The sequence below is a fragment of the Bactrocera dorsalis genome, chromosome 5, assembly GCF_023373825.1.
Source record: "Bactrocera dorsalis isolate Fly_Bdor chromosome 5, ASM2337382v1, whole genome shotgun sequence".
In the NCBI taxonomy this organism is placed as follows: domain Eukaryota; kingdom Metazoa; phylum Arthropoda; class Insecta; order Diptera; family Tephritidae; genus Bactrocera; species Bactrocera dorsalis.
In genome coordinates this window covers 62859639-62887002 of record NC_064307.1, presented here as the reverse complement: position 1 = coordinate 62887002, position 27364 = coordinate 62859639, and the positions used below count along the sequence as shown (strand labels likewise).

At 38.0% G+C, this 27364-nt stretch overlaps 2 protein-coding genes across 2 annotated transcripts; one reads left to right on the top strand and one right to left on the bottom strand.

Annotated features, from left to right (window-relative positions):
- The first annotated feature begins 122 nt into the window (after positions 1 to 122).
- Positions 123 to 1475, top strand: LOC105224024 (glycerol-3-phosphate phosphatase). Its single transcript, XM_011201988.4, has 3 exons — positions 123 to 322; positions 488 to 1142; positions 1208 to 1475. The coding sequence occupies exons 1-3, from the start codon at positions 229 to 231 to the stop codon at positions 1380 to 1382; spliced, it is 924 nt and encodes a 307-aa protein (XP_011200290.2). The 5' UTR covers positions 123 to 228; the 3' UTR covers positions 1383 to 1475.
- A 2477-nt stretch (positions 1476 to 3952) lies between these two features.
- On the bottom strand, positions 3953 to 26529 carry LOC105224042 (gamma-aminobutyric acid receptor alpha-like). The gene is made up of 7 exons (XM_029549332.2): positions 25750 to 26529; positions 20459 to 20526; positions 19625 to 19845; positions 18256 to 18338; positions 8152 to 8496; positions 6912 to 7637; positions 3953 to 5221 (listed from the first exon to the last, which is right to left on the bottom strand). The coding sequence occupies exons 1-7, from the start codon at positions 26219 to 26221 to the stop codon at positions 4989 to 4991; spliced, it is 2148 nt and encodes a 715-aa protein (XP_029405192.2). The 5' UTR covers positions 26222 to 26529; the 3' UTR covers positions 3953 to 4988.
- Positions 26530 to 27364: the final 835 nt, after the last annotated feature.

Here is a 27364-nt window from a genome sequence, read left to right as displayed (position 1 = left end):
CTCACCTACTTGTTATTGCCACTTTTTATCAAAACGATTAAGTAACTAGCAAGGCAAGTGAGCTTTCGGTTATCACTATCTAAACACGATCTCCTCGGTCAGTTATCATTTATAAGGTTATTGTTGTGAGTAGCTTATAAGCATTTCAGCAAAGTTATTCAACGCTTGGACCAGGCACTTAAACTTGCTTAAAAATTATTTGGCTTTTCAAATAATAACTTGTAAGAAATGAACAAGAAGCCTACAGATTTGGTGAAGCTAACAAAAGCCGAAATGGCCAAGTGGCTCAACGGTTTCGATACAGTGCTCACGGATTGCCGTGGTGAGTAACTGTAGTTTAGTTATTTATATAGTAAAGTGTATAGAGAAAAATCTGAGGCAGTAAAAGTACGGAGTAAGCAAGAGCGCTTTTTGTGCAGACTCTTTTGAAATCTAAAACTCGACTTCCTTTCTTTTTCTTAACAAATATTAACTCTGACTCATTTAGGCGTGCTGTGGCTGGACAAGGTCATAAACGGTGCACCCGATGCAATTGCCTTACTCAAAACGCTCGGCAAGGAAGTTTATTTTGTTACTAATAATAGCAAAAACACGCGTCGTGAAATCTGGCAGAAAGCTACGGCAAGTGGATTTGAAATAGACGAATCTCACATTATAGCGCCTATAAACTCAATTGTTGAGTATCTACAGCTGCGCAATTTTCGCAAGAAAGTCTATATAATAGGCGCCGAGGCTGTAAGCAAGTCCTTAACCGAAGCTGGTATTGAAAGTTTCGGACCCGGCGCCGAACCAACACCAGATAAACTAGACGATTTGATTGCACAACAAGTGGCCAAACAGCAGACTGACAATGTGGGTGCTGTTATTGTGGGCTTCGATAAGCATTTCTCTTTCGTGAAATTGTTTAAAGCCTGCAATTATATTAGTTCAATTGCGGATTGTCTCTTCATGACTACGAACGCTGACAAAATGCTTCGTTTTCCCGCATATCGTATACCTGACACTTTTGCGCTGACGGCAGCTGTGGAGGCATGTGTTGAGCGTAAAGCTTTGCAGTTTGGCAAACCGAATCCGGAGATTTGTCAAGAACTGATCAGGTCGGGGAAAATTGTGCCGAAGCGTACGCTCATGATCGGAGATGTGTAAGTCGAGACATGCTTAAACGCTTGAATATCTATATATAGTATTTAAATATATTTGTTTTCAGTTGCGAGATTGACATGTTATTTGGTCACAAGTGCGGGTTCCAGACTTTGCTTGTGGGTTCTGGTCCTAGTAGCGTGTATGAATTTAATGTGGTGCTAAGGAGTCCCAAGGTAAATCCAGAGCTTATACCCGATTTCGTTGTGCCTTCTTTAGGTCATATAACGAAACTCATTTAGAATATATTTTATGTATGTATGTATGAACAATATACCTCATAAATTACGGCAAAAAAGTACCTGGAAATTGTAAATAAAAGCCAAAATATTTAATTATTTATCAATATTTATTTTGTTGCCTTCAAAGTAATCCCCACCAGATGTAAAACACTTACGCCAAGGATTTTTCCAGTCCTCGAAACGCTTTTCATAAACCCTTTTTGGGTTGGCGTTCAGCTCCTTCCGCTATTTTTGTTTTATCACTTCGATCGACTGAAAACGGGTTCCATTCCGATGATTGTTAACTTCGTTTGCATGCCAATCTCATGAACCCATGTCTCGTCGGCAGTAATAATACTCTCCATGAATGTGGTATCGGAATTCGCGCGATCAAGCATGTCCAAACATGGACATGGAACGCTTCGACTGTGATGTCCGCGAGTACCCTCGTCACGGCCGCCTGGATGTCCGTAATCGACTCAAAATGGGTTCCTTTGACCACCGATTTTGTTTTAGGAAACAAAAAAAGTCACAGGGTGACATGTCGGGCGAATAAGGCGGCTGTTGCAACACGGCGATCCCTTTAGAGGCCAAATACTGGGACACGCTGAGGGCGGTGTGGCACGGCGCGTTGTCGTGATGAAGGATCCAGTTACGAGCGATGTCTGGGCGCACCCTGTTGACTCGTTTTCGCAATCTTTCGAGTACTTGGCAATAGTAGACTTGATTCACAGTTTTCCCCGGTGGAACGAATTCTTTGTGGACGATTCCACGGCTATCAAAAAAGGCAATAATCATCGTTTTCACCTTCGACTTGCTCATGCGAGCTTTATTTTCTTATCGCGACGCGTTGCTCTTGATTTCGTTTTTCCATTTTCGGACGAGCACTACAAACACACGTCTACTCAACTTGACGCAGCAGGCGAACTAAAGCGATGGTACATATGTTTATCAATGAAGAGGGAAGGGATGCCGGAAAAAGAGAAAGGGAATTTCAAGGTCACAGGTTTACCTCAAGCACGGTAAAAAAATCAGTCTCATTACTTAAATGTCAAACCTCGTATGGTCAACCTAATCGGCCTACTGAGCATACTATTCGCAACACCATCACCCTTCTTGAGACCCAGCATTCATTGGAAAATATTTGACCGAATAAACTATGTAAGTTCAGTACGCATTGAAGAAAACATAGCAGAAGTAGCTGAGAGTGTGCACCAAGACCATGGAGAGTCGATACAGCGGCATTCGCAGGAACGCGGACTGACGTGTGGAACGACTTTGCACATTTTACGTCGAGATCTTAAGTTGAAAGCATACAAAAAGCAGTTTATATAAGAATTGTAGTCGCTCGACCTTCCCAAGTGACATCGCTGCTTTCTATGGGCTTTTTTTGTTCAGCGACGAGGCCCGTTTCTGGCGCAAAGGGTACGTAAACAAGAAAAATTGCCGCATTTGTGACGAAGAGCAGCCTGAAGAGATTTAAGTGCTGCATGTAAAACAATAATATATGTATAACTAGAGGACCCGCCTACGTTTTACTGTGGCTGCTACATAGGTAGTACTACTAATACCATCTATATGATTTCTATTAGTTAGATTATAAGTATTAGTTAAGGAATAATCGCATTTTTGATGAAGCAATAAAAATGAATCAAAAAGCATTTCGTGCGTTAAGAAAGAATTGGTTTTTGTGGTAAAAATACTATTGAATTTGGGCTGTGCATCAGTGAAATCAGTCGAGTCCGATCGATTGTCAGCCTGGTGGACTGCATATTAAGAAACGGTTCTCAAGCGTGGAAAGACAAAAAAATCGGCTGGCAAGGTTATGGCATCAGTCTTTTGGGATGCCCGTGGTATATTATTCATCGAATGATAAATGAGCCAGTTTTAATTCATTGCATTGTGTATTTGATTGCAGTTCTATTCTACCATTCCCAATATTTAGCAATTTTATTATTTTTCAGGAAGGATCAGTTTGAAATTGTACGCATATATGTATTCATCGTTGCCGTTTAAATATTGTATTGCTCTGTGCAATGCTTCGAAAAGATTTCTGTATATCTCAAATTTTTTATCAACACTTCAGTTATGCCGCTATTTTTTTATGCCAGACCTTTTGCAATTTTAAATTGCCTGTCAAGATACCCCCTCCAATAGTTAGCAGGTATGAAAAAAATGTTATAGCTACTCATAGATGTATTGAATCACCCAATTTATTACTTAAGAACGAACTCTATCCACAATATAAAAACTTGATCCACAGATGTCGCCTTTCACTTTGGCATCGTTTTGTTTAATGCACGTTTACGCCAATTTAAGGTTTGAATATTGGATACTGCGATGGTAGCGCCATCTATCGGTCAAACATTCCAAAATTAACAATTGATTAAAAATGAAAAAATAATTTAAAAAACATTTTCCAGTGGCCCAAATTGTAAATCTAAACCATTCTCGAATCTCCTTGAACATACACACAAAATTTCATCAAAATCGGTCCATCCGTTTAGGAGCAGTTCAAATGCAAACACACGGTCAGAAGATTTATATATATAAAGATAAAGATTGTTTGTTGTTTTTATTTTCCAAATCTTTATATTTTTTTGCAATTTAATCAAACTTTTTAACTCAATTAAATATCCAACTGACTTTACAAGTGGTTAAAACTACATTACTTATACTAAATAAAGCTAGCTCAAATCTTTCACCAGCCGATGGGCAGTTTTTCGATATCTAGACTTAAATATTTAAACTTCGTTCTGCATACTTTATGCACAAAAACATTAAATTTATTATACGTTTACAATTTTTTTTTCTTTATATAACATTACTTATGTACCATATAACATTACTTATGTACTATACAAATATTTATGTGTATATAAACTAAAACTGTTTTTCTACACATTTTCACACAACATCTCCATTACACCCTCCATTTCGGATGTCTTCTCATTCGCTTCTCTTGTATTTGCAGTTATTGCCTGTAAATACTACAATGCTTTCAAAACTATTTACAATATAAATATTGTACACAGGCTCACATACAATGCCTAGTGGCTTTCAAACTGCTTAACAAATTAATTATTAATTATTTGTATTTTTTTAATTATTTTTATCTATATTAAAGCTATTACGTCATCACGCTTGAGCCTGTAATTATGCATTACTAGTTCTCAATTATTCATTTAATTACGCTTTTAATTACATATCAGTTAATCTCACACCCAGTTAACAAAGCCCTCTTTTATAGTGTCTAGTATTTTCCTTATTTTAGCAATTTAGTTAAGAAGAAAAAGTTGCGCGCTGTTGAGCAAAAACGTGGAAAGCAGTGACCGCTGATGAAAGCTAGCATATTTTATGTTTGTCTGAAATTTTTTTTCGCTTAATTTCATAGCAATATTTTGATTATTTTCTAATTTAAACGGCAGCATTTGTTTTCATAAATTTTTTCTCCAAAAATATGTTAATTTTTTACTTAATTTACTGGCCAAACATGTTCACCAATGACTTGTCACATCATTAACGAATTATTTTTGTAAATTTTGAATTTTTGTTGCCTTCAACGCCACCACATAGCCGTTCGTTTGTTTTCTTCTCGGACTTCATCTAAATTGCTAAAAGGTAACATCAAGTGGCCGTCGGTGTATTCGCTAAGATTCGTGAGCTGCGCGACAGGTAGCCATACCAGTAGAAGACATTGATGAGTAGGAAGAGCATTGGAAAGACTATGCGTGATGCGCGATCGATTTTAGATACAGAGTTGTATTGCGGTACACGTTTGCCTTTGCGACGTGCTTCGAGTTCCTCGCGTCGGTAGAAAGACATGCGTCTCTTGCCGCTGCCGCGATGTGGTGTGGGCTCTGTAGCAAAATTGAGAGAGTAGAAAAATGAGAGTTATTTTATTTTAATAAAAGATCAGTACAAGAAGCAGCAGGACAATGAAAAAGTCGGTATGTTTATTACTATAATTTAAAGACGGGTTTGCACCGACTCAAGTTGTAAGGCGCTAGTGGTTAGAACAAAAAATACTTGTGAGACCGAAAACTAAAAAGTCTTCAATTTAAAGTTTCTTGGAGAAGCTATGTATATGTTGTTTTCATAGCGGGTTTATTTTCGAAGCAACCATAATACTTAGCTTCTTCATCCGATCGCGCCAATGTCCACTATCGTGGAGTATTTGCAGATGGCTAATGTTCAAATTTCCGCTGACTCGGACTCGCAGTTTTGGTTTGGTTTTGCTCACTCTGGTCAGCATAAAGAGTAACCATAAAGTCTCCTAACAGCTAGCTTTGACGCTGTTAAAGCGTAACCCTAGGAAGATTCTGTTTGGTTGCGTGCTCGTCGACAAGTATTTGAACATTTGGAGCTATTGGAACACACCAGAGAGTAATAAAAAGTCAAAACAGTGAAGTACACTCGATAAACTTGCTGCTAAGGAGGTGTAGCCTATTATCTCGACCAGAGATGTGATGCTCACCATTTTCTGGGATTCACAAGATGTGCTCTAGATCGACTATCTGAAGAAGGGCTGTCAAGTAGACAAGATCACTTAACAGTCAGGTTTGACGTTGTTATCCAAAGACAGTCCTAAGACAATTATGGCTGTATTCGGGCCCGTTGGCGAATCATGGAGCCATTGGTACACTCCTGAGAATAATAAAGTGTCGAAACACTGAACTTCACTCGATAAACTTGCCCCGAGGAAGGCGAAGCCGATCATAACGACCAGAAGTATGATGGTTACCATCTTTTGGGATTCACAAGATGTGCTTTGAAAGGGCTGGCGATTGGATGAGCTGCTTAACAGCTTGGTTTAAACTTGTCGAGAGAACATGCGGCTATTGGTACACACCCGAGAGTAATAAAGGGTCAAAACAGTGAAATTGCTCCGAAGAAGTCGTAGCCTGTTATATCGTTCAGAAATGTGACAGTCAGCATTTTTTGGGATTCACAAGATGTGCTTTGAACCGACTACCTGTAGAAGGGCTGCCAATTCAACGATGAATTGAGAACTTATAACTTTTTATCTAAGAAAAAAGTGCTATTCCACTACGACAACGCATCGGTTCTCATTCCCTGCTATTCTTTTTGGCAAATTGGTCTGATTTAGCTAAGTGCACCTGCTCCATCCACCGTATTTCAGATTTGTTGTGATGCGACTTCTTTTTATTTTCAAACGTAAAACAGACACCGGATAAAAGTTTAAGTCGAATGAGGAGATCATCTTTGCCAAGGTGGCCTACTTTACCGACCTCCGGCCTTTTTAGAGATGTTAAGGAAGATGGGCACTGTTGTATCAAGCTAAAGGTTATGCTGCGGAATAAACCCCCAGTTTTTCCTATCGATCCACCTCGGAATATTTGTCCACAATCCTAACGTTTCGCAATAAGGAAGTAAAATTTGAGATGAAGTTCAAGCGCTCTTATAAGTGGCTTAAGGCAGTAGCTTTCGAGCTTCCTAATGTAAAAGAGTTACTAAAATAATGATAATTTCCAAAGATGCAAATGAAAAGCTTAAAATGTACTATTGACTGTTAGCTTTCTTGCTTACCTTCACCGGCACGCAAATGTGCTTCTTCATCATCCTCATCGGACATATCGAAGCCAACGCGACCACGTTTCCGCCGACGAAAGCACGACCAAGTGAAACAATTCAAATAGTAGCGACCACCACTAGTACTGCTCTCACCTCTACTACCACCACCGCCTAGTATACGTCGCTTAGTGCCCGAATTGCGACGTGCACGCGCACCGACGCCCACACCAATACCGCTGCTGCTCGCCGACGTCGAACCCTTGCCCGTGCTATGTATCGGTATCGAACACATCGACAACGGTATTACCTCGTATAACTTCGACTCGGTGCTAACATTAAATTCGCTCTTCAGCGTGCGTGCGTCTGCTTCTGATTCAGTATCCGAGTCCATCTCTTCAATGATGAAATAACACTCACCGGAACCATATTTCGTGAAGTAATGCACGACGGCAAATTGTAGTATGGTGGCGAAAATAAAGGCGAACGAAAGAAAGACGAAGAAATCCAAAGCAGTCAAGTAGGGAACCTTCGGCAGATCGGTGCGTGCTTCCAAGCCGAGAAATGTCATTGTCAGCACAGTAGTTATGCCCAGCGAAACACGATCTGCGGTGGCCTCGCGATTAAGCCAAAATGAGACCCAAGAGAGTACAACAAGTAGACAGCAGGGGCCATAGACTTGTATGAGAAAATTGCCCATGTGACGTTGGAGGTGGAAATTCACCATAAGCATTGAGTACTCAGCTGTAGGGAAAGAAAAGGAAGGAGAGAGAGAGAGAGAGAGAAGAACATTTCGTTAAAAATGACCATAACTGTAAAGTAGTGTTGTGCGCTGCTGGTAATTTATCATAATGTTTGCTACTAATCAATTGTTGCTTGCTTAAAGCTATTTACATTGTTGTTGGTGCAAATTAATCACTGCAGTGGTTCAATGCGTTTTGTATGAGTTATTATCGCTAATACTCCGACTAAATTATTTCGACGCATTCACTAGTTGACCTACATGACATATGAGCAATCATAAATTACATAAACCAAAAGAGAGAAACAAAAAACAAACTGCAAATAAAATCACCCCAAAGCCCAACAAAAGAGAAAATAAATTACTTACACGCCCGACTCGACTCGAAACGCACTGAACCCGGCGCATCCACACTAATACCACCAAAACCATCAACACCACCACCGCCACTGGCACCCCCCAAACCACCACGGCCCGCACCAACACCCACACCACCACTACCACCACCAAAGGCACCTTTGTCCAACTGCAATCCCGTACCGCGTACATGCTGATTCTTCGCGCCCGGTCCCGCAAATGTAGTCATCGATTTACCGCCATACTTCTGACTCCTGCGATTCGGATTGTAATCGCTGCCTGCATTTTTGTTGTAATAATTATTGCTGTTTCTGTTAGCATTGCCCGGTTTGTGGCTGTTGTGTGTGGCATCATGTGGCGCGGCTGCTTTGTAGATCACATCGGTGAGATTGCCCGCCGGACAATCGACCAAATCGAATTGTGACAACTTCATATCCTCGGCGATGGCAACAGCTGGGCGCTCGCGATTCCAGCGATAGACAACGTCCGCTGTCGTGTAGCCAACTGTAATGAGGAGCAGATGTAGGTCGAGTGTTTTATTGTTAATATAAAGTGTTAGAAAATTGAATTATTTGTGGGTGTCAACAAGTTTACCGTTAGCAATTGATGATTTGAATAAACGAAGTGGTTGAGTGAGGTGAGTAAGTACGATATTTGAATGCGCTGTTGCGGTTTTTATTGAGTTACTCAGATCTATATATACTATATATACATTTTCCCGTAGTCCCTAGGGACTCTCAGATCTGTGAGTATAAAAAAATTGTGTGGTTTCCATTAAAACCCAAACGAGTTTAGAAATATATCAAGATCAACCTTAAATATCATTCACTTAACATCATCTCTCAAAGACTCCTCTGTCGCAAGAGACTGTGTTGTGGTACATTCTCGATGACGGACACTGTCACCCAAATAAGACTCCTAGTTTCATTTTAGGTTGTGGAAAACCTCATGTCCGTCGATTTTAAGGAAGAAAAAAAACAACACCCGGTAATTCGATTATTGTATTTTGGAAGAAAATTCGCAGATTGGAATCAAAGAATGGATTTTGTATATCGTGCCTTTTCTCTTTCGATGGCGACCGTTGCTTCAACGAGTTTAAGAGTGGTCTCTTGTCGCTTTCTAATGAACCAATCCCAGGTTTCATTTTATATTTTCTGCCGTCAGCTCTTAGATTGAGGGAATCCTAGCTAGGCATTCTAAGATACTTAGTAAGTTTCCGCTTCTTCCCAAGACAATGAATTTTTGAGATCCTATAGAATTGAACATAAATCTGGTCCCGAATATTGCCTTCCCTTCTAGAGAAGAGTGGTGTAAAAAAATCGCCTTTTGTCTACCAGACCAATGCAGTGTTTACCAAGCGGAAAGCGTTCTTCAAATAGCCAAGCTGCTAAGAAGTTACTCTTAGGGTTTCGTCAAAGATAGTAAAATAATTCCTTGATTTCTTAGTGGATCTAACGTCCTACTTTACGATTAACCTGCAATGAGTCCCAGGACTTATTGATATTCCTGGTAACAGATGAAATAGCTAGAGCAGGCACCATCTGTAAGAGAGGGAATTTTTATGCCTCCGGTTTGTAGATGTTTATTTTACCGACACACGTGGCATAAATGGAGTATGAGTCGTATACGCGGACAGTGTCTAAAAAAAATCAAAAGGAATGGCAAAAGAACTCTGGTAAGAGTGCCAATAGGTCACTATCTAATTGGCAAACATGCCAGCAGACTAGGAACGCCATGTAATGACTATTATTAAAGCTATCGGGAGACTATAAAAAAATCTTTCATTCGAATGGATTTGGATTTGGTTCCTTGATGACGTCTCGGAGCTTGCACAGGTAAAACTTTTCGTACAGATGAACTTCATAAGAAGTACGGGTTGTTTAGAGAGGAGTCAATATAGTGAGGGAATTTTTGGTTCCGGTGTTTTTACAATGGACCTCGTTAAGGGCTAGGTGCGTCGTCAAACCTACCTAGATGAGGCAGCTTGTCAAAAGATTAAGTGGGTTAAATTCTGCATGATATATATACTACATATGGGCAATAGGAAGCTGTCAGAATGATTAGGAAACACGCTTACACTTTCCGAACAACAAAAGCAACATGAGACCATGTTAGGGGTAGTTTTGACAATATTTAAGTGCAACTCGAAAAAGATTCTGAGTCGTTTCGCATCCATCGGCGAAACATGGAACCATCAGAGACAAAGGAACAGGCGAAAAAGTAGACTTACTCCTGCTAAGACTCCTACTAATGCCAAGATAATCTTTCTATTGGCGGCAAAGAAGAAAACCACCGTTTACTGGGATTCGCTGCAGATCAACCGACCACCTGGAAATGGAAAAATGATCACAGGACGCTGATATAAAGAAAAATAGGGAAAACACTGAAGAAGAACGGATCCATTTGGCGAGGAAAAAAGTGATATTCTTCTTTGACAATACACCGGATTGAGATACGAAATTCCTTTGATTCCATGAGATTTATTTTTTTCCCTAAACTTTACAAATTCACACGGCGGGCAGAAGTTCGAGTCGGACGAGGAATTTAAAATCCATTGATAGTAACGGTGTCACCAGCTTCATTTCGAAAAAAGTACCAGCCAATAATTACACCAGACCAAAAACCGCACCAAACTGTTAATTTAGGTGAATGTTATGGTTGTTTATACACATACATACATACACATATTTGTGAATATTTGCTTACGTTGCAAATCCAGGTGATCGCATTAATACTCCTCTATTCATTATTGTACGCCCAAATCTCTGACGTTTCTTTATGTAATACATTACCATCAACATTTGTAAGTATGCATGTTTTTGTTGTAGTGTATGTGTTATTGGTACAGTTGGATAATGTGTTTGCATGTTGACACAATTCAAGTGGCAGACAACACAAAATTGATTTGTTCAAGCCACTCAATGTGAACTGGTGAGAAGATGCTTGGCAATGCAACAATTCGTGTACAAAACAAATCAGTAAAGAAGACGAAGAAGAAGCAGAATCAGAAGAAGCAATAGGCGAAGGGGAGAATAACAATTCCTGAATACGAGTATGTGTGAGCGTTAGGTTTCATGGTACACATATGTTTGATGTGTTGTAATTATTTTGTAGTGTCTTCTATATTCTTTTCTACTGCTTCTATTTTTTGCTTGCAACATCAAAATGAGAAAGTTGTTACAAGAAAGAAGTTAACAGCAAATGCCAATACAAACAAACGACTAGACATTACTGTGTCGTTACAAATGATGGTGAGCTATCCGTGTTGAGAATAATGCGTGTATCGAATTAAGTTGTCAAGTTTTCGTGGGGTGTGCAAATGAGTATTCTAAAAAGCAGACGTAAACATTTATTATTTCGATTTAAAAAAAAAAAAAAAAAAATAAAAAACTTAGCCACCACAACGCTTCAAGTATTTGGTATTATTTTTTATTATTTTAATATAATTTTTCTAAATGGACCAAGTAATGAAACTAAAGAGGATTTTAATGGAAAAACGTCTCAGCTGTTGGAGCGGCTGAACACTAACGGAACGCCTGAAAACGGTCATTGCGATGTATTGTAGTTATTGAGAATGGTATATACGAGTAAACTAACTAAAATTAAACCGGCTTACAAAAAGTAGTTAGATCATATAGGGCGCTCAGAGACATGAGTAAAAGCATAACCCAAAACAGTATACAGAATAAGAACACAATCGTACGAGGGGGACTCCAGTTTCGATAGGTAACTCAAGTTCTCCATATGCGAAGTATAGCAATTTGATAGCTAGGTACAGGAATGGCTTCAAAAACAATTAGGCGTTAAAAAATAATTAACATTGTTCAATGGTATGCCAGAATATGGTCTCTTTTGGCGACCTTTGGTTACCAAGAAATGGATGTAAATTGGGTAAAGTGAAGGTGGCTTGCAAAGAAATGGCTCGGGTCATATGGGGTACACATATGCATAAGCCGGAGGTTAATTCATAACAGTATCCTTAATAAGAACGCAATCGTATGAGAGGGACTCCAGTTTCGATAGGTAACTCAAGTTCTCCGTATGCGATGTATAGTATTTTGATAGCAAGTTACAGTAATGGTTATGTAATTGTTTTGGCGTTAGGAAATCGTCGAAATTTTCTAATATTATGCTAGAGAACGGTTTCTTTGAGCGAATTTGGTTATTATGAAGTATATGTATGGTAAAATGGGTACAGTGAATATGGCTTGCAAAGGCATGGTTGGCGTCATATGAGACACGCATTAGAAGCTGCAGTTAAAACAGTATCCAGAAAGAGAACAAAATTATGTCAAGTCTACTCCAGTTTCGAGAGGTCGCTTAAGTTCTCTATAGAAAATGGCTGCTATTGAGACATCCAAGGGAAAGCGTTGTTGTATGTGTTGATAACCGAACTGGAAATGTTATCAAAACCCAGTTAATAAATCGTCTTATGGATCAAATCTTAGTATTTTTCAATATCGACATAAAAAACGCTTATTGGTTCATTCTCTGTGCAACAATTTCGTATTACGAGTGTGACTTTACCAATTACGCCAAGCAAACTTAATGATTTCGGCACCAATTTTCCGACACTTCGAAGTCACATTTGAATTTCAGTAGATGTGATTCATCAAAATTTGCATATGTGCCGTATATAAGTATGAATATGACAACAAATCCACATACAACGCCCAGAACAACAACAATGCGTCAGTTGTCGGCAGTAATAACAGGAAGCAGACGCTTAGTAAATAAACACATACATATTTGTTTTTTTTTCTGACGCCGGAAATACACAAAATATCTTCTTCTTCTTCACTGGCGTAGGCATGGTAACACAAAATATGGCAACACAAAATCAAACGGCAAAACAATAAACAGTCAGTTGCAAATGAATCAAACACTTGACAGCAACTTAATTATTTTGTATTGAGGTTGCGTATACGCCACGACACCCCGAGCTTAGCAATTCAGTTATGCAAAGCTGTGTAACCGCTATAATGTATGCATAACGGAGACATACATACAGGCATAGACGATGATGTATATAGGTAGTAGTTGGCTATGTAGAGATGGAAAAGATTTGCAACCGTTATATAAAAAATGGGTACTGAAGCGCTTTGCGTTGGTTGCATAGCAAGTTAGAGAGATATTTTTTCAGCATAAAGTTTATACAGTATATCAATGTGAATGATATATATTTATGTATATATTATTAAATAATAATCGGTCATTATTTCAAAACTTCCATTAGTTGGGCTTTGATATTTATTTTTCTGTCGCTTGTGTCATAAGAGATTTGAACTAAAATTTTGCTACAAAGTTACCGAATACTTCTACTTCTTATACTACACATACATTTGCATATTTGCACATGTCTACCTACAATTATCATTGCTTTTTCAAATTACTGCCCATTAGATGCTTGCTATTGTCACATTTTTACTTGCCCCTCTCTATACGACTACATACTTATGTATGCATACAAGTATAATTATGTGTGTGCGCATGTTGTTCTGTCAAATTGTGTCACATTGTGGTTTACTATGCGGATATGCGCGCATTAAAGCCCATATAAGTACATCAGTAACAATGTAGCACGGAGTAATGTGTAAATTGATTTTTAATGATGTTACGTATACGCCTCGTATGACATTCAAATCAAAAGTGCACATTGAAATGGCAGAAATCGATTTTGGACAGCAACACATGTTCGAATTAGACAAATAATGATTGAAATTAAAGCATTTCAGACGTTGCTGGCGTAACACAGTTAGATTTTGCTTATCAATAATTTGTAAGGACGCAAGGGCAAATGGCTATATTAGGCTGATGATGAAAATTGTAATGATATTTGCTTCGAATTTTAAGGGAAGTATGGATATCAGTACATTTAAAAATATTATTTTTAATGCATGTCTGTCATATACTATGCAGATCCCATTAGTTTGAAAGTTTCATAGGTTAGGTTATGTTAATCTGGTAAGTCAATGAGCCAGGCATAGACTAGTTTCGGTCCTTTTTGATACCATGGGAAGTTCATTTACTAGGTCCATGAGAAGTAGTCATCCTTTTAATGCCTGCGCTTGACGTGAATTTTAACAGACTCTGCGACCTCACTATCTTTACCTCCTACAGTGTATCATACTGTGGGGACCTCAAATGCTTATAACATAGCCTTTTCAATATGGGACGAGTCCACAAGAGGTGTTCCACTGTTTCCCTGGTGCCTTACTGTAGACATTTCCTGCAATATTTTCGATCTGTCAACTCCATTCTGCGACCGTGTGTCGCCACCAGAAAGCGATCAGTTAGTATTCCGATCATGTTCTTACAGCCTCTTCTATCGAGTGCCAATATACATTTCGTGCGCTTACGATCTAACGTTTTGCACATGACTTTTGCAGCTTTGCACCAAGGAAGCTCAGTCCATAGGGTTTTGATTTTCTTTACCATACTTCTGTCTAGATCGTCGTATAGACAATTCATGGGTTTCCTAATGTTGATCACGTTTTCAGGTGTTAGCCGTATTCCATTCTCGGTAATCTCGTCCACTATTCCATTGCTCTCGAGGCCTTTGTGTCCTGTCACCTCGTAGAAGTGAAGTTGCTTGAATCTGTCAACACTTTCCCCTGCTGGCCTGCTTCCCAAGACGCTTTTTTCCGATATGCGTTACGAGGTTACTGTCTTGATTGCTGCTTGGCTGTCTACGTAGATGTTGACTTTGGACTCTGCAATACAGGCCAGGTCCGTGGCTTTCGCAATAGCAATACCTCAGCTCGAAAGTAACTCCACTACTTTTGTGAATTAAACCGGGCGACGCGGAGCTTTTGGTCATTAGTTTCCTAAGTCTCGTCACCTCGTGGGTCTTTTCAAATCCGCTACAAAAGTTCTTTCAGGATCCTCGTTCTGTTCTGGCCGCCAACTTCTTGTAGTTCCTTAGAAGATCTTTATATACGTTCCAACAGTCCACGCTTTCTGCTAGCTTGGTCCAGTTGAAGCATTCCTGTACTTTATGTCTGCAAGAGCCAAGCTCCTTGATCCACCAAAGGGCTTCGTTTTGTGCTTGAGCTGTATTTAGGGCATTCGTAAGTAGGGGTTTCAAGTTATTCACTGTCAGTTGCCTATAGATTAACTCTATTCGCAGTAAATGTGAAACATCCTCGAAGATTGTGGATATTTTGATCTGCCGTGTTGAAGATTTTACCAATTTTTGGGGATATACTAAAAGACAGATCGTTTGATTGACAATGAAACTTTATATCAAAGAGAAAATCCTCTCCTTACAAAATCCTTTAAAAATGCACCCTTTTTCATCTCACATTTCTTTCTTGTCTCACACACTTATAAACACAAATAAAATTTTCTTTGAACCGACTTAAATTCTCCACACAAAATGCAATCAATTAAAGCCTTGAATGCGCGCTTGAATGTCGGACAGGCAGGCAGACAAATTCATTAGAAAAGCCGCTGCACGCTCCACGTTGCACACAAGCTCCTAAGCTCTGCGACCGCCAACAGCGTGCAACAAACAATAATGATTATGTACTTGGGGTGCAACAAGCAATTTCTTGCACATACACATATGCATATTCATATGCATGCATGCACATATCCACAACACACATGCGTGTGTGTGTTGTTGATTGTAAGCGTGCCTTGCTTTGTGTGGCACAAACGAATGAGCGAATAAATGAACTACAAACGGCTAACAACAGCTTAACTTGTTTCCATAGTTGCGCTTTTACAAGCGTGCATTTTTTGGTTTTCGTTTTCTTATTGCCCATTTGTGGCGCATTTTGTGTGGCACTAACTGTAAGGACATTCATAAGGACGAGCGCGCAGCAAAAGAGCTATTTAAATCATTTTAATATCACAAATCGCAGCAGGCCGGGCGAAAAATCTGAGGCGAAAAAGCAGAAGGGAATAAAACAAACCGACAGCAAAGTGGCGCAAAACGATAAGCGTTCAGGGTGGCCACATATGAGACTTACATGTCTATATATTTATATATGTGGGCAATTACGTATATGTGATTGTAGTGGGGGGTCCACTGAAAACATAAATAAACAGTCGTGTTTGTATGTACGAGAAAGACATAAACATTTCGTTGAATTGCATTTATAGTAAGATTGCACTAATACAAAATAAATATATATACATACATACATGAAGAAGAAGAAAGTCGCATGTACGAGGACAATATGATAAGTCAGCATATTTTACATTGAAAACGTTGCTCTCTTACTTCCTAAGGGCCTTCCAAATAAGTGCTAATTTCAATGATGATCTCAAAACTTTCTCAATTAACAAGTTTATGAGATTCATATAGAACCCTTAGTTATATGTGTTTCAATTCTGATGAATCACAAACTTCACTCAAATACCTTGAAGCGAAGTCTTAAATAATTACTTTGTAAGAAAAACTTTTTGCGAAACAGATCTAGTTGTTTATAGAGAGTTACGGAAATGTCTACAAGATGGATGATTTAGAAATCATAGAAAACGTCTAACATTATATCAAAGAACAGTCTCTTTAGGCAAGTTTTGGCTATTAGAAAAGATATATAAAATAACTAAAATTAATGTGGCTTACAAGAAAGTGATTATAGTCATATGTATATAGAAATCATGTGGCAAAGTAGTTATAGTCATATAAGACACGCATATGCATAAATGGGATCTTAAATCAAATGAGTATTCAGAATAAGAATAAAATCGTACGAGGGGTACTCTAGTTTCGAGAGGTTACTATGAATATATTGTACTAAGGGTGGTACTTGGACACTCAGTTGCAGGAATGGCTACAAAAACTGTTTCTGGTGTTAAGAAATCAATGACATCGTACATTAATAAGACAGAAAACGGTCTATTTGGACGACTATTCATTTTAAGAATATGATGTAAAATTACTAAAATGGATGCGACGTGCAAAGAAGTGATTAGAGTGATATAAGACACGCATATGCATAAGTAAGAGCTTAATTCAAAGTTGTGTCCAGTTTTAGAACGCAATCGTACGAGGAGTACTCCAGTTTCGAGAGGTAACTCAAGTTATCCATATGTAGAGGATAATATTTTGACTCTCTTTTGTAAGAATTTTTACACACAACCCTTTTAAGCATTAACAAATTATTGATATCGTCTATTAAAAAACAGTATATTATGATGATTTGTGATTATATTAAAAGAGATATAAAATAGTAAAATGAATGTGAGTTGCAAATAAGTGGTTAGATCCATATAGGTCACTCATATGCATAAGAAAGAGCTTAAGTCTAAACAGTATCCTGAATAAAAACGCAATCGTGCGAGGGGTACTCCAGTTTTAAGAGGCAACTCAAGTACTCCGCAAGCAAAGAATAGCATGACAACTTTCATGTTGCAGTAATAGCTAAACAAACTCTTTTTACCGGAAAGAATTCATTGACGTAAATAATCTGTTTAGATGATACTTTACTATGTAAGGGATGAAAAATGGATGTAACTTGCAAAGAACCACATAGAGCATACATGTGCATAATTAGGAGCTCAACACAAAGCAGTACCCAGAATTATAATGTAGTCGAGCGAGGGGTACTCCAGTTTCGAGAGGTAACCAAAGTTCTACGTATACAAAAGATGGTACTTTGACATACAGGTGATAGTATTGTTGAATGTTTTGATAAGCAATCTCTAAATAATACCGAAAAGCTATTTTTAGAACACTTTTATGGTAATAATGTTTAGGAGGTATCAAAAGTCTGTCCGAAATAGGATATTATGGTTGATCTATAGCTAACTAAATTCAAGGCAATACTTTTTTGAACTAAATGCAATTTAATATTTTATGAAACTATAGTGCACGTTTGAATCAAAAGTCATTGTGCTATCAAACTTCCCTCAAGCGAAAACACACAGCATACAAGATGCATTTACTGCCCTTCCCTTCATAATCATCTTTGCGACTTTGTGTCGCCAAGGTCAATAGGTAATAAAAATAATCGCAGACACATATTCATTCATATAGTTAAAGCATACTATACACGAGCACATAATGTGCTTAGCTGCCTTAAGCATTGCTCAGCTGAAAAGATTACGCTGTATGAGTTTAAGAAAATTAAACAAGATTTCATACATTATACTTATATAGGGGTATAGCCATATCAGCCTAAATTCATACCCAGTTTTAGTATGATGGTATGTTTGTCACCTCAATTGCATTTACTTTACAACTTGTGTGATTTGTTATACAACTTATGCAGTTGCTTATAAGTTTTTGGCAGTTTTCATTTCACTTACATGAGCCAAACTTTAGTGGACACTTTTGTATATCCATGGGGAAGTCTTCCAAGTTCATTGGGCAGCCAGCTTTGATTGTTAATCTGAAAGGAGGGAGAAAAAAGTGAATTTTATTGTGCAGTTAATTTTTTCTTAAATTTGCTTATGTACGTTGACTGGGTAATACAAGGTGTGTTCCAAAGTAAACAGGACTTTTTGAATATACTTGTACATGTCTCAGCTCTTCGATCGACGTTGGACCTGCTAATGACGATAACATGGAAAAAGTCAAAGAAATAGTGATTGAAAATTGTCATGTTTGCCTTGGAGACATAGCAGAGGACCTCAACATCTCTTATGGATAGACTCAACACATTTTGGTGAATGTTCTGGGTTTGAGGCGTGTCAATGTTAGACACGTAGCAACAGACCTGAATCTTTTACAAAAATAACGCTGATTAGAGATCGCAAAAGGAATGGGGCATAGCTGAGGACTCTTTATTCATCAAACACATCATTACTGGTGCCCCCGAGGTGTGGCTTTATGATTGTAATAGAGCTGCAAAAATGATGCGAAAGCCAAAAAATATTGTATAGTTCGGTCTAAAATAGAGGGGTGGTCTTATTCATTGATTTCTACGATTTCGTTCCAAAGGTTCAACCGGTCAAGAAGGAATACGAGTACTACATGTATTCGCCACGATAATTCACCGTTGAAGTCTAGCATTATTGTGAGTGACTTTTTAAGTAAATAAGAAACGGGGGTTTTCGCTCAGTATACGCCAGATTTGAGTCCCTGAGTCCTATTTTTGAAACTATCAGAAATATCTCGACACTCTTCCATGGAGTTCGCTAAAGTAAGATCTGTAATATATTACTTTTAAGGAGAGCACGAATGCGTAACTTTAGAGTTATTGTGCCTTAACCTACAACCTAATCAAGATGTGTAATTGTGGAAACCGGTCGAATTAGATGGATTTTCCTTTGAAATTTCTTTTAATAAAAGCTTTTCTTCTAGTAGGGTTATATCCTACGAAAAATGAAGTTAAAAAAAGTCGAAGCTACGATTTGTGCATACATTTTTATATTTGTCAATACGGTTTTGAGAGACTGATAGATACTTTAACCGAAATAACTGGTAGTGCTCTTGGGTAACTAACCAGTATATTTAATGTTAGTAAGTTTGCAGTGTATATAGTTTTTACCACTCACTCTCAACACTCTGCCATACTGAGAACATTTTTATATTTACCAATTTGGCTTTGAGAAACTGACCGATGCATTAAACGAAATCTCTGGTAGCATTCTTGGGTAACTAACCAGTATTTTTACTAGTATATTTACCGTCACTTTGCTTGCAATGTACCATATAAAATTTTTTACCACTCACCTGCTCGAATACAACACTCTGCCATTCTGATAAATGCGCACGAACTTATTTGGTGTGGTTATGGTATGCAGATAACTCTGTTTGCCATTATAGAAATATGTATCGGGCTTCCAGATGCGCGCCAACATCGAAACACTCAATGCCAAAGTGTCCTGAGCGCCTTTGAAGGCTAAACGCTTATCCACCCATGATTGACGGAAATAACAGTCCATGGAATAAGTCTGCAATGAAATGAAGAGAAAATATTGAAAATATTTACTTTGAGGCAATAGAAATTTGCCACAGAGGAAATCCACTTGCGTGGTGTTAAGCAATCAAATCAAAAGGCGTCGCGTTGATTAAATAACACAAATAGATTGGATGTATGTCTGAACGTGGGTTTATATGTATTTATGTAGTTATTAGTAGAGCGTGTCGCTTGCGGTTGCTCAATCAACAAATGCTAAATTGAAATAAGTCAGTCAGCAGCTTAACGGTTGGTCGCTTAAGCGCTGTTTGACGCTCCCACACGCCATTTGTTGCTGTTTGGACTGAGTGACTTTAATTGGTTTTGATTTGTTTGGCTGCAAATAAATAAATTTGTTGGGCTTTTTGCTTTCGCGAAAAGCAATTATTATCGATAAAGTGTTTACGCGCGAGTTTCACGTAAGTGTGGTGGGTTTTTATAGCGGTTAAGTTGTTGTGGGATCTTTTTTATATAGACTTTTGATTTTTTATGATAAATATGCTTTGGAATGTCAAGCAAATTTTTAGCTTTAAATAAAAAATAAATGTAAACATTTACAACTAAAGTCTGTTTGTGATTCATGTGCGGTGTCTGATGCACTGCCTTACCATATCTACTTCGGAGATGGGTCCCATACTCCGTACCATAATGTCAACCTCGACTGTAGCGGGTGGACCTGAAAATGCAATAAATTATTATTTTTCTTTAATTTTATTTACGAGTATAGATATTAAATATATTAAGGAAAAGTGAATAGAAGAAAAAAATATTATGTATAAATAGTAAGCCATACGTACATACATACTTGTATGTTTAATGCGAAGAAAAACCTCATGGACCGTAGTTTCATTTGTGAATCATGCACTATGAGCTATTCCCCTACTGTCAAACTCTTAATCGGAATCTGTACCATAAGAAAATCAACCGTAGCGACCTCTCATATAAATCGAGTGTATCATTTTAAACCGTCAAACAACTGCAAAGCTGTGAAGTATATGAGATTATGTGACTAACTCCAACACAGTCAACCACAAAGGCTATGCACAAGTGTAACTGAAATGCAAAGCGGATATGGAAATGCTAAATCAAGCACGGCTATGTATACAAAATACTCAAATACATGTTTGTAAATGAAATTATTTACAAATGCTGTATAGAAAATGTTAGAACATGTCTGTATGTATGCTTGTATACTTGAAGGTACAGGTGACAGAAAAATTTAAGGATGCTCTCAAACGCAACATTTGTATGGCAGCTTTGTTGTATATGAAGGCAGTTCGATAAATCAGTGATTTCTTTTAAGAAGTGGCTCTTAAATATACGCAACACTGTTTGTTCATATCCTCGTATAGGTTTCATAGTTAGAGTTCGGGAGTCCAGGAGATGAATGATCGCTAACAAGGAAAAATAATTTTTTACTCGTAAATGTTTATGGATGCATTATGGCATCACATAGTCTATTGAACGATTACAGACGCTTAGATAGTGAAACTAACTGAGGTATGCTCTCAACAGTTCATTCTATAGTACATACGTTATTATTATTCATGTTCTGTAGAATTTGGATACATAAACCGGATGAAGTCTTAAGTCGTGAACGAAACACGGTTCCATCCGAGATAAAACCCCGGCCGAAAAAGTTCGTATTTATGGATATAGGCGCAACGGAGAAGACTTAAATGGTACTACCCTTTCGTCCATCCGATGATATATTTATTTATATTAACAACCGTGGTTAAGGAAAGTAAAAAAAAGTCTTCCACAAGCCGATAGCGATATGCTGAACCTGCACATAACAACAAATTTAAATAAATCAGACTAAATCCTCCCAAGAATGGATTTTACTAGTTACTTCAAGTTGATTAGAGCCTCTAGCCGTGAAAAGAAAAGAGGTTTAGTAGGGAAGAAGGATTCTAACTCAATCTATACCGAAAGGTTGGACTGTGGAGTAGAAAATGGTTTATTCTTCAAGGATTTTGACATCTCTTTCTATCTACCAAACTCAGCCACTAACTTCCAAACGGTAGAATACAGAAATGAACCATATGCACAGTTAGTCAGGCGGCATTGCTGCGCTGTCGGTGCCAAAACTTAATTTCAGCGTAGATAATAATTGCTGAAAGCTTTAAGCTCACTGGCGAGCCAAATTCACTTGTCCATTAACTGTGTTCCCGATCACTATCACATTTCCAACGACAAAAAGTAGACTAGTTGGGCAAAAGGAGCATCTTTAGATAAATCCATGCTCGCTAAAAACGATCAAGAAGAAGCGTGTAAAATATTTGAACAATTAGCTCGGATCAAATGGAAATCAATGACAAGATAACAAGGCAGATATGACCCAAGTATTACCGGAATAAACCCAAGAATCCGAGCATTCAGCGCTGATTTAGCCCATGGTGGTAGCACTTCTACCTACCTACTCTTCTAGGTATAGGTGTAACAGAGTATTGCGTTTATGAGTCTCTTGGGGAATAAAATCCTATGTTTGGGGTTTCCGATGATATATGGTAAATTACCGTTAGTGTTTATTGAGAGAAAAAACAAGTCTCTCACCAAGGCAATGGTGTTTAAAAATAAGGTTAAATTCGGGCTAAGTTCTTGCCACGATAAATTGAGCTAAAAATCAAGAATTTATGCTGAAAATCAACTCAATACTATTATATACGATTCGTGGGGGTTTTCTCTCTTTAATGACATGTTACATGTTTCAATTATGTTATGCTTAAGCCGCTGAGTTATCCAACAGCGCTTTTTGCACTTTTCAGATGTCAAAGTCAAAGAGAGCCCTGACAAAATCGGTCAAAGTGAATTTGCAAGCACAAGCTTATTTGACAAAAGCTACAATTTACATTTTTGCATCCTTCTTTACCTCCAACTGCTTTTGAATAATGTTTTTTTCAGATAAAATAAGCAAGTAAATTTTATTTCCTCTAAATAGTAGCAAAGATTCCAATTTCAAACAAAAATTGCAAATTAACAGCTTCCTGCAACATTTTGTTGCTACTTTCATGACAAGCTTTTTGGCTGTCGAATAATTTCCGCATTTTAACACCTTGTGTACATAACTGAAGCTGACGCATTTCCCACAACAGGAAGACCAAATGATTGCCTGATCACGGGTTCAACTGAAGAGTCTAAGCGTAAAGCCAACGCGCTCTTTCATCCACAGCTTGTCACCCTGTGAATATCTTATAATACATTCACGCTTCGGAATTACGCGTATCAACGCTTACGTGCGCTTAGTCGCAACCCTCTTACGCGTTAGCGCCGTAAAATTGACTAGTCTGGCTTCCTTGCAACGCCTGTTGGCCACAAGCTTCCAACTAATTTGCATGCCACCATTTGAAGTATAACGGCGCGCTGCATATGATTGCCTTTGTTGACATTTTCATAAATGTCAGTTTTCGAAATTGTCGGAAATGTGTCGTTTTCGCGCGTTAGCGCTTTAGATTTTCGAAAATTTATGCGTGGTGCTTAAGCGGATGTGGCGATGCGGCAGAATGGAGCGGGCAGTCTAACGAGTGCAGGTCGAAAAGTCTCCAATTGCCACAAAGAGCAATTTTGGGTATTTAGTGGCTTAAGTTTGTATATTTGTCAAAGTTTCCACACTGCGATTTTGGCATCGTTTGAAATGCCTTCTTCTTCCAGCGGCAGCACGCTGTTGACAAATTACACGCCAATTACTGGCGTGTTAGTGTGAGTTAGCGCCTGCATTTAGCGCCAATGGCGTCTATTCAAACAGCAGCGCGGTTCATTTTTGATTGAGTTGTTCTTGCGAGCGTCAGTGCTTTATTTACTTTCATATTTCCAGCGCTTTTAAGCGTATTGGTACTTAGTAGAATACAAAAATAGTCAATTGTCGCAGCACTTTATTTGATTAACTTGAAAGCAATCGTTCTTGCCGTCATTGTAAAGATAATCACTTCCGGCTTACTTATTTATAGAATGAGCTATATTTGGATAATAATGTGGCATTTTTTGTTAGAAAAATTGAGTTGTTAATGTTAAGTAGTAAGACCACAAAAGAAAAAAAAATAATAGAGAAGCTGAAATAAGATTGCGATTATCGGATGGTCCCAAGGCTTTACATTAAATTAGTCAAAATTAGGTCAAGTCGACTTGTCGCTAGTTGATTCTACTAGACTTAGCTCTCCTTGATATGCTCAACTGCAAACTGAGCACTTTTTTCTTCTTCTTTCTTATTAAAGTATGCTCTTCAGCGTAAGCAATGCTGTTTTATAATTTCTTTCTTTCACAAAGAAGGCTTGTATGGTCTGCAGGACTTTGACTCAACATTAATCGTCTCTTAAACCAGTTCCAGAGTACTTTTTTTTTGACAAAATTGTTCCATATTTCCAACGTTTTCCGTGACTTGTGATATGCTTTCATTGTATATACTTCAGGATTTCGGTATAATATAATAATATAGAGTAGCAACAAAGTTTATATACTATACGAGAACTTCAAACTACCTCGGTGGTTCCTTCTGATATTTCTAACAAAGGATGAGTGAGAAAAATGACATTTGGAATGTTGTGAATAAGAAAACCATGTCAAAACTTCATAAATGCTAATGGAAACCACCAATAATCGCTGGTACAGCACTTTAGCTAGACTACGAATCCATCCTGAATCATTTAGTAGAACTGTGTTGTTGTTTTAGTGCCAGAAACATCCGAGTTGACAGTCAGATAGACAGTCTGTAAACTGACGTTGAGCAATACCAAAAGCTCCGTCCGGTTTTCTTCGAGCCGTTCGCAATCAAACGAGGTTTCAGGCAAGGCGACTCTCTGTCGTGCGACTTCTTCAGTCTACTGCTGGGGAAAATAATACGAGCTGCAGAGCAGCGAATCTTCGACAAGACGCGTTACCTAGGTGAAAAGGAAGACCTCCACTTCATTAAAAAAAATCAGGTGAAGAAGGATCAGGCTACACTTGGCATCTCCAATTGGCAACAAAAAGTGAAAAGGAAGAACGACAGGCGCGCTGTTGTAAATTGGGCTATAACCGTGTAAACGATGTCTTCGCTAATAAAGAAGAAGGAGAAGACAGTCCTAGAATGAATGAAAATCCGGGTCTGGTTCGGTCACTGTCTTAGGAACTGAAAGAACTGCTACATACCCGTCATAATGAAAATTAGAAACAGCATTTTACTTAAAGCTTCTAACGACTCGTCAGACCTATATTAAGAGCAACAGTGCGGGGAGCTCAAATCTCACGAGTTTAAAATCTTTATACGGTCTAAAATCCATGTTCACTCCGGTTACTGTTGTAGCAACCCTAAGGCTACACAGCTGTCACAATCAGAATCAGAAGCCACGTTTTTTTAATACTGATATACGGCCCGTGGGTTATGAATTGAGAGCTGAAGTTCGATGAGTTCGAAAGTTAGGACAGTCCTCTGACGGGTTAAAACTCGGCTCCATTTTGGTTATGAGAAGAAGAAACAAAATTTGGTCTAAAGCGCATATAGGTCTCGTAAAATCTAACCTAGGAGCTCAAGTTATGTGAACTCGAAGCTCTTCATTACCAGAAGCTGAAAGTACTGTCTGAAAGCCATGAATCGAGCTAAGGAAACAGATACTAATCAAATATGAAACCGGTTCTCTATCGACAAAAGGAAGATGAGAAGTACTTCACTTACTGGCCTTTCTGACCTTTCATTAGCTGAAGACTCTGAGTGGATACAAGTAAAATTCCTGTGATTTGACATGCTCTCCATCTCTTTATAAGTTAGCATTAAAAGAAAATCTCAATTTGAGACCAATTTCAATTGGAAAGTATACAAATATTTATTTCCAATAACAATAAACTACAAATAGGATAATTTAGAGCATTCAAAGCTGCAAAAAAATGTTCTTTGCATAATTATGAATGTAAGAGAGTACCCACTTACCACCGAATCCCGGTCGTATGCTATTATCATAGCCACGTAATAAATTATCCAACAATTCGGAGATATTCGCATGATTATTGCGCTGCGTCAAACGCATATGTGAGGCAGCCACCGACCAGGAGGCTGGAGCGCGTGCACCCAAACCGGATAAAGCGGCTGCCGCCACAGCAGCCATGCCAACGTCCAGCTTAGCAGTGGGCGTCGTCACGCCAGCAACGTTGGTTGAGTTCGTGGCAGACAACGAAAGCGAAAGCGAGATGGTGGAGGCATGCGCAAGTATGCTGGACGTTGGAGATGTTGACATTGGAGACCAATTAACGTGGATGTGATGTTGCATGGCCGGCATGAGAAGGCAGCTAATCAAAAGTTTTAATAAGCGACGCATAAGGCTGCTTAAAAGGCCAATTGTGCTGTGATGGCCACGGCTGGACGTAGCGGAAGGCATACTGGGTGTAGTGGGCGCCGAATGCATTTTGCTTTAGCAGCAACAATGCACAAAGGTTTTTATTATTATTGTTTTATTTTGTTTCGTTTTTAATTTTATATTTTTTTTAGTTTTAGTTTTTGTAGTGGTGAGGGCAGTTATGTTGGTTAAATGTCAACGCGACGCAGAGCTGTCAACAGCAAGCTTGCGCCCGTGTTTCGTAAGCTGCGCACACGCTCCCAGCGCGTTTATCGTTTAACACTTTTCTAATTTATTTTTGCTTATTTTTTTTTATTCATTGTTTAAATTAAGTTGGATTATATATTTTTTGTTGGATTCATAGTTTGGTGTAACTTGGTATTTGAAATCTGGTAAATTTTGAATTGTCACGTTTTGCGAATATTTTGATTTTGAGTGCGTTAAATTTGTCATTAAATTTTAATAAGATTATAATTTTTACATATACAAAAATTTTGAAAAACAGTATTTAATTTCTAAGCGACAATAATAATATAATAAATTCAAGTTTTAAAAAAATTAAGCAATCAGCCTAAAAGTATGCACATTTTGAGCATTTTTCGCCTAAAGGTATACTACATTTTTTAATTCTTTAATTAGTCTACTGTTTTATCCTTAAAAAAAATTCCAAAAATATTGTGTGTTGTTGTAAATTTTGAGTTATTTTCAAAAGTCTTAGTTTACATATGCAAATCTCAATTTTTATATGGTATTTCGCACCTAAAGGTATACTACATTTTTAATTACTCGCAATAGGTCTTCTATTTTATACTTAAAAACCGTCCAATATATGGCAAACAAAGCTATTTTTTTCTAAAAAATACTATATGTAACATTACTATACTCAAAATTTACAAGTTGCGCCTGAACTTTTCAATGTCTAACTCTAAATCTCATAACTCTCATTAGCAACTTTTTAAGTGGCTCTTTAATAACAAAAAAATGCTTTCTCCTTCACTTTACTTTTTCACCTCAATTACGTGGAAAATCACGCGCCGTAAGTTAATTATACAAAAATTAATAACTTACTCAAAAATACTTAGATTTATGTGCTTTTATTTGCGTGGCACGATTTTGCACTACGCGCTGAAAAGTATGCTTAGCGTGAAAGCGAAAATTTGTTTGCAAACAAAAGGCGCACAAAGAATATGCAAAATTGCAAGTAAAGCAAAA

Coding starts and splice junctions, on each gene's coding strand:
- LOC105224024 (XM_011201988.4), top strand. CDS start 229: ATGAACAAGAAGCCTACAGATTTGGTGAAGCTAACAAAAGCCGAAATG. Junction 323..487: donor AGTGCTCACGGATTGCCGTG/GTGAGTAACTGT, acceptor TGACTCATTTAG/GCGTGCTGTGGCTGGACAAG. Junction 1,143..1,207: donor ACGCTCATGATCGGAGATGT/GTAAGTCGAGAC, acceptor ATTTGTTTTCAG/TTGCGAGATTGACATGTTAT.
- LOC105224042 (XM_029549332.2), bottom strand. CDS start 26,221: ATGCATTCGGCGCCCACTACACCCAGTATGCCTTCCGCTACGTCCAGC. Junction 20,527..25,749: donor CATACGACCGGGATTCGGTG/GTAAGTGGGTAC, acceptor TTGCATTTTCAG/GTCCACCCGCTACAGTCGAG. Junction 18,339..19,624: donor AGAGTGTTGTATTCGAGCAG/GTGAGTGGTAAA, acceptor CCCTCCTTTCAG/ATTAACAATCAAAGCTGGCT.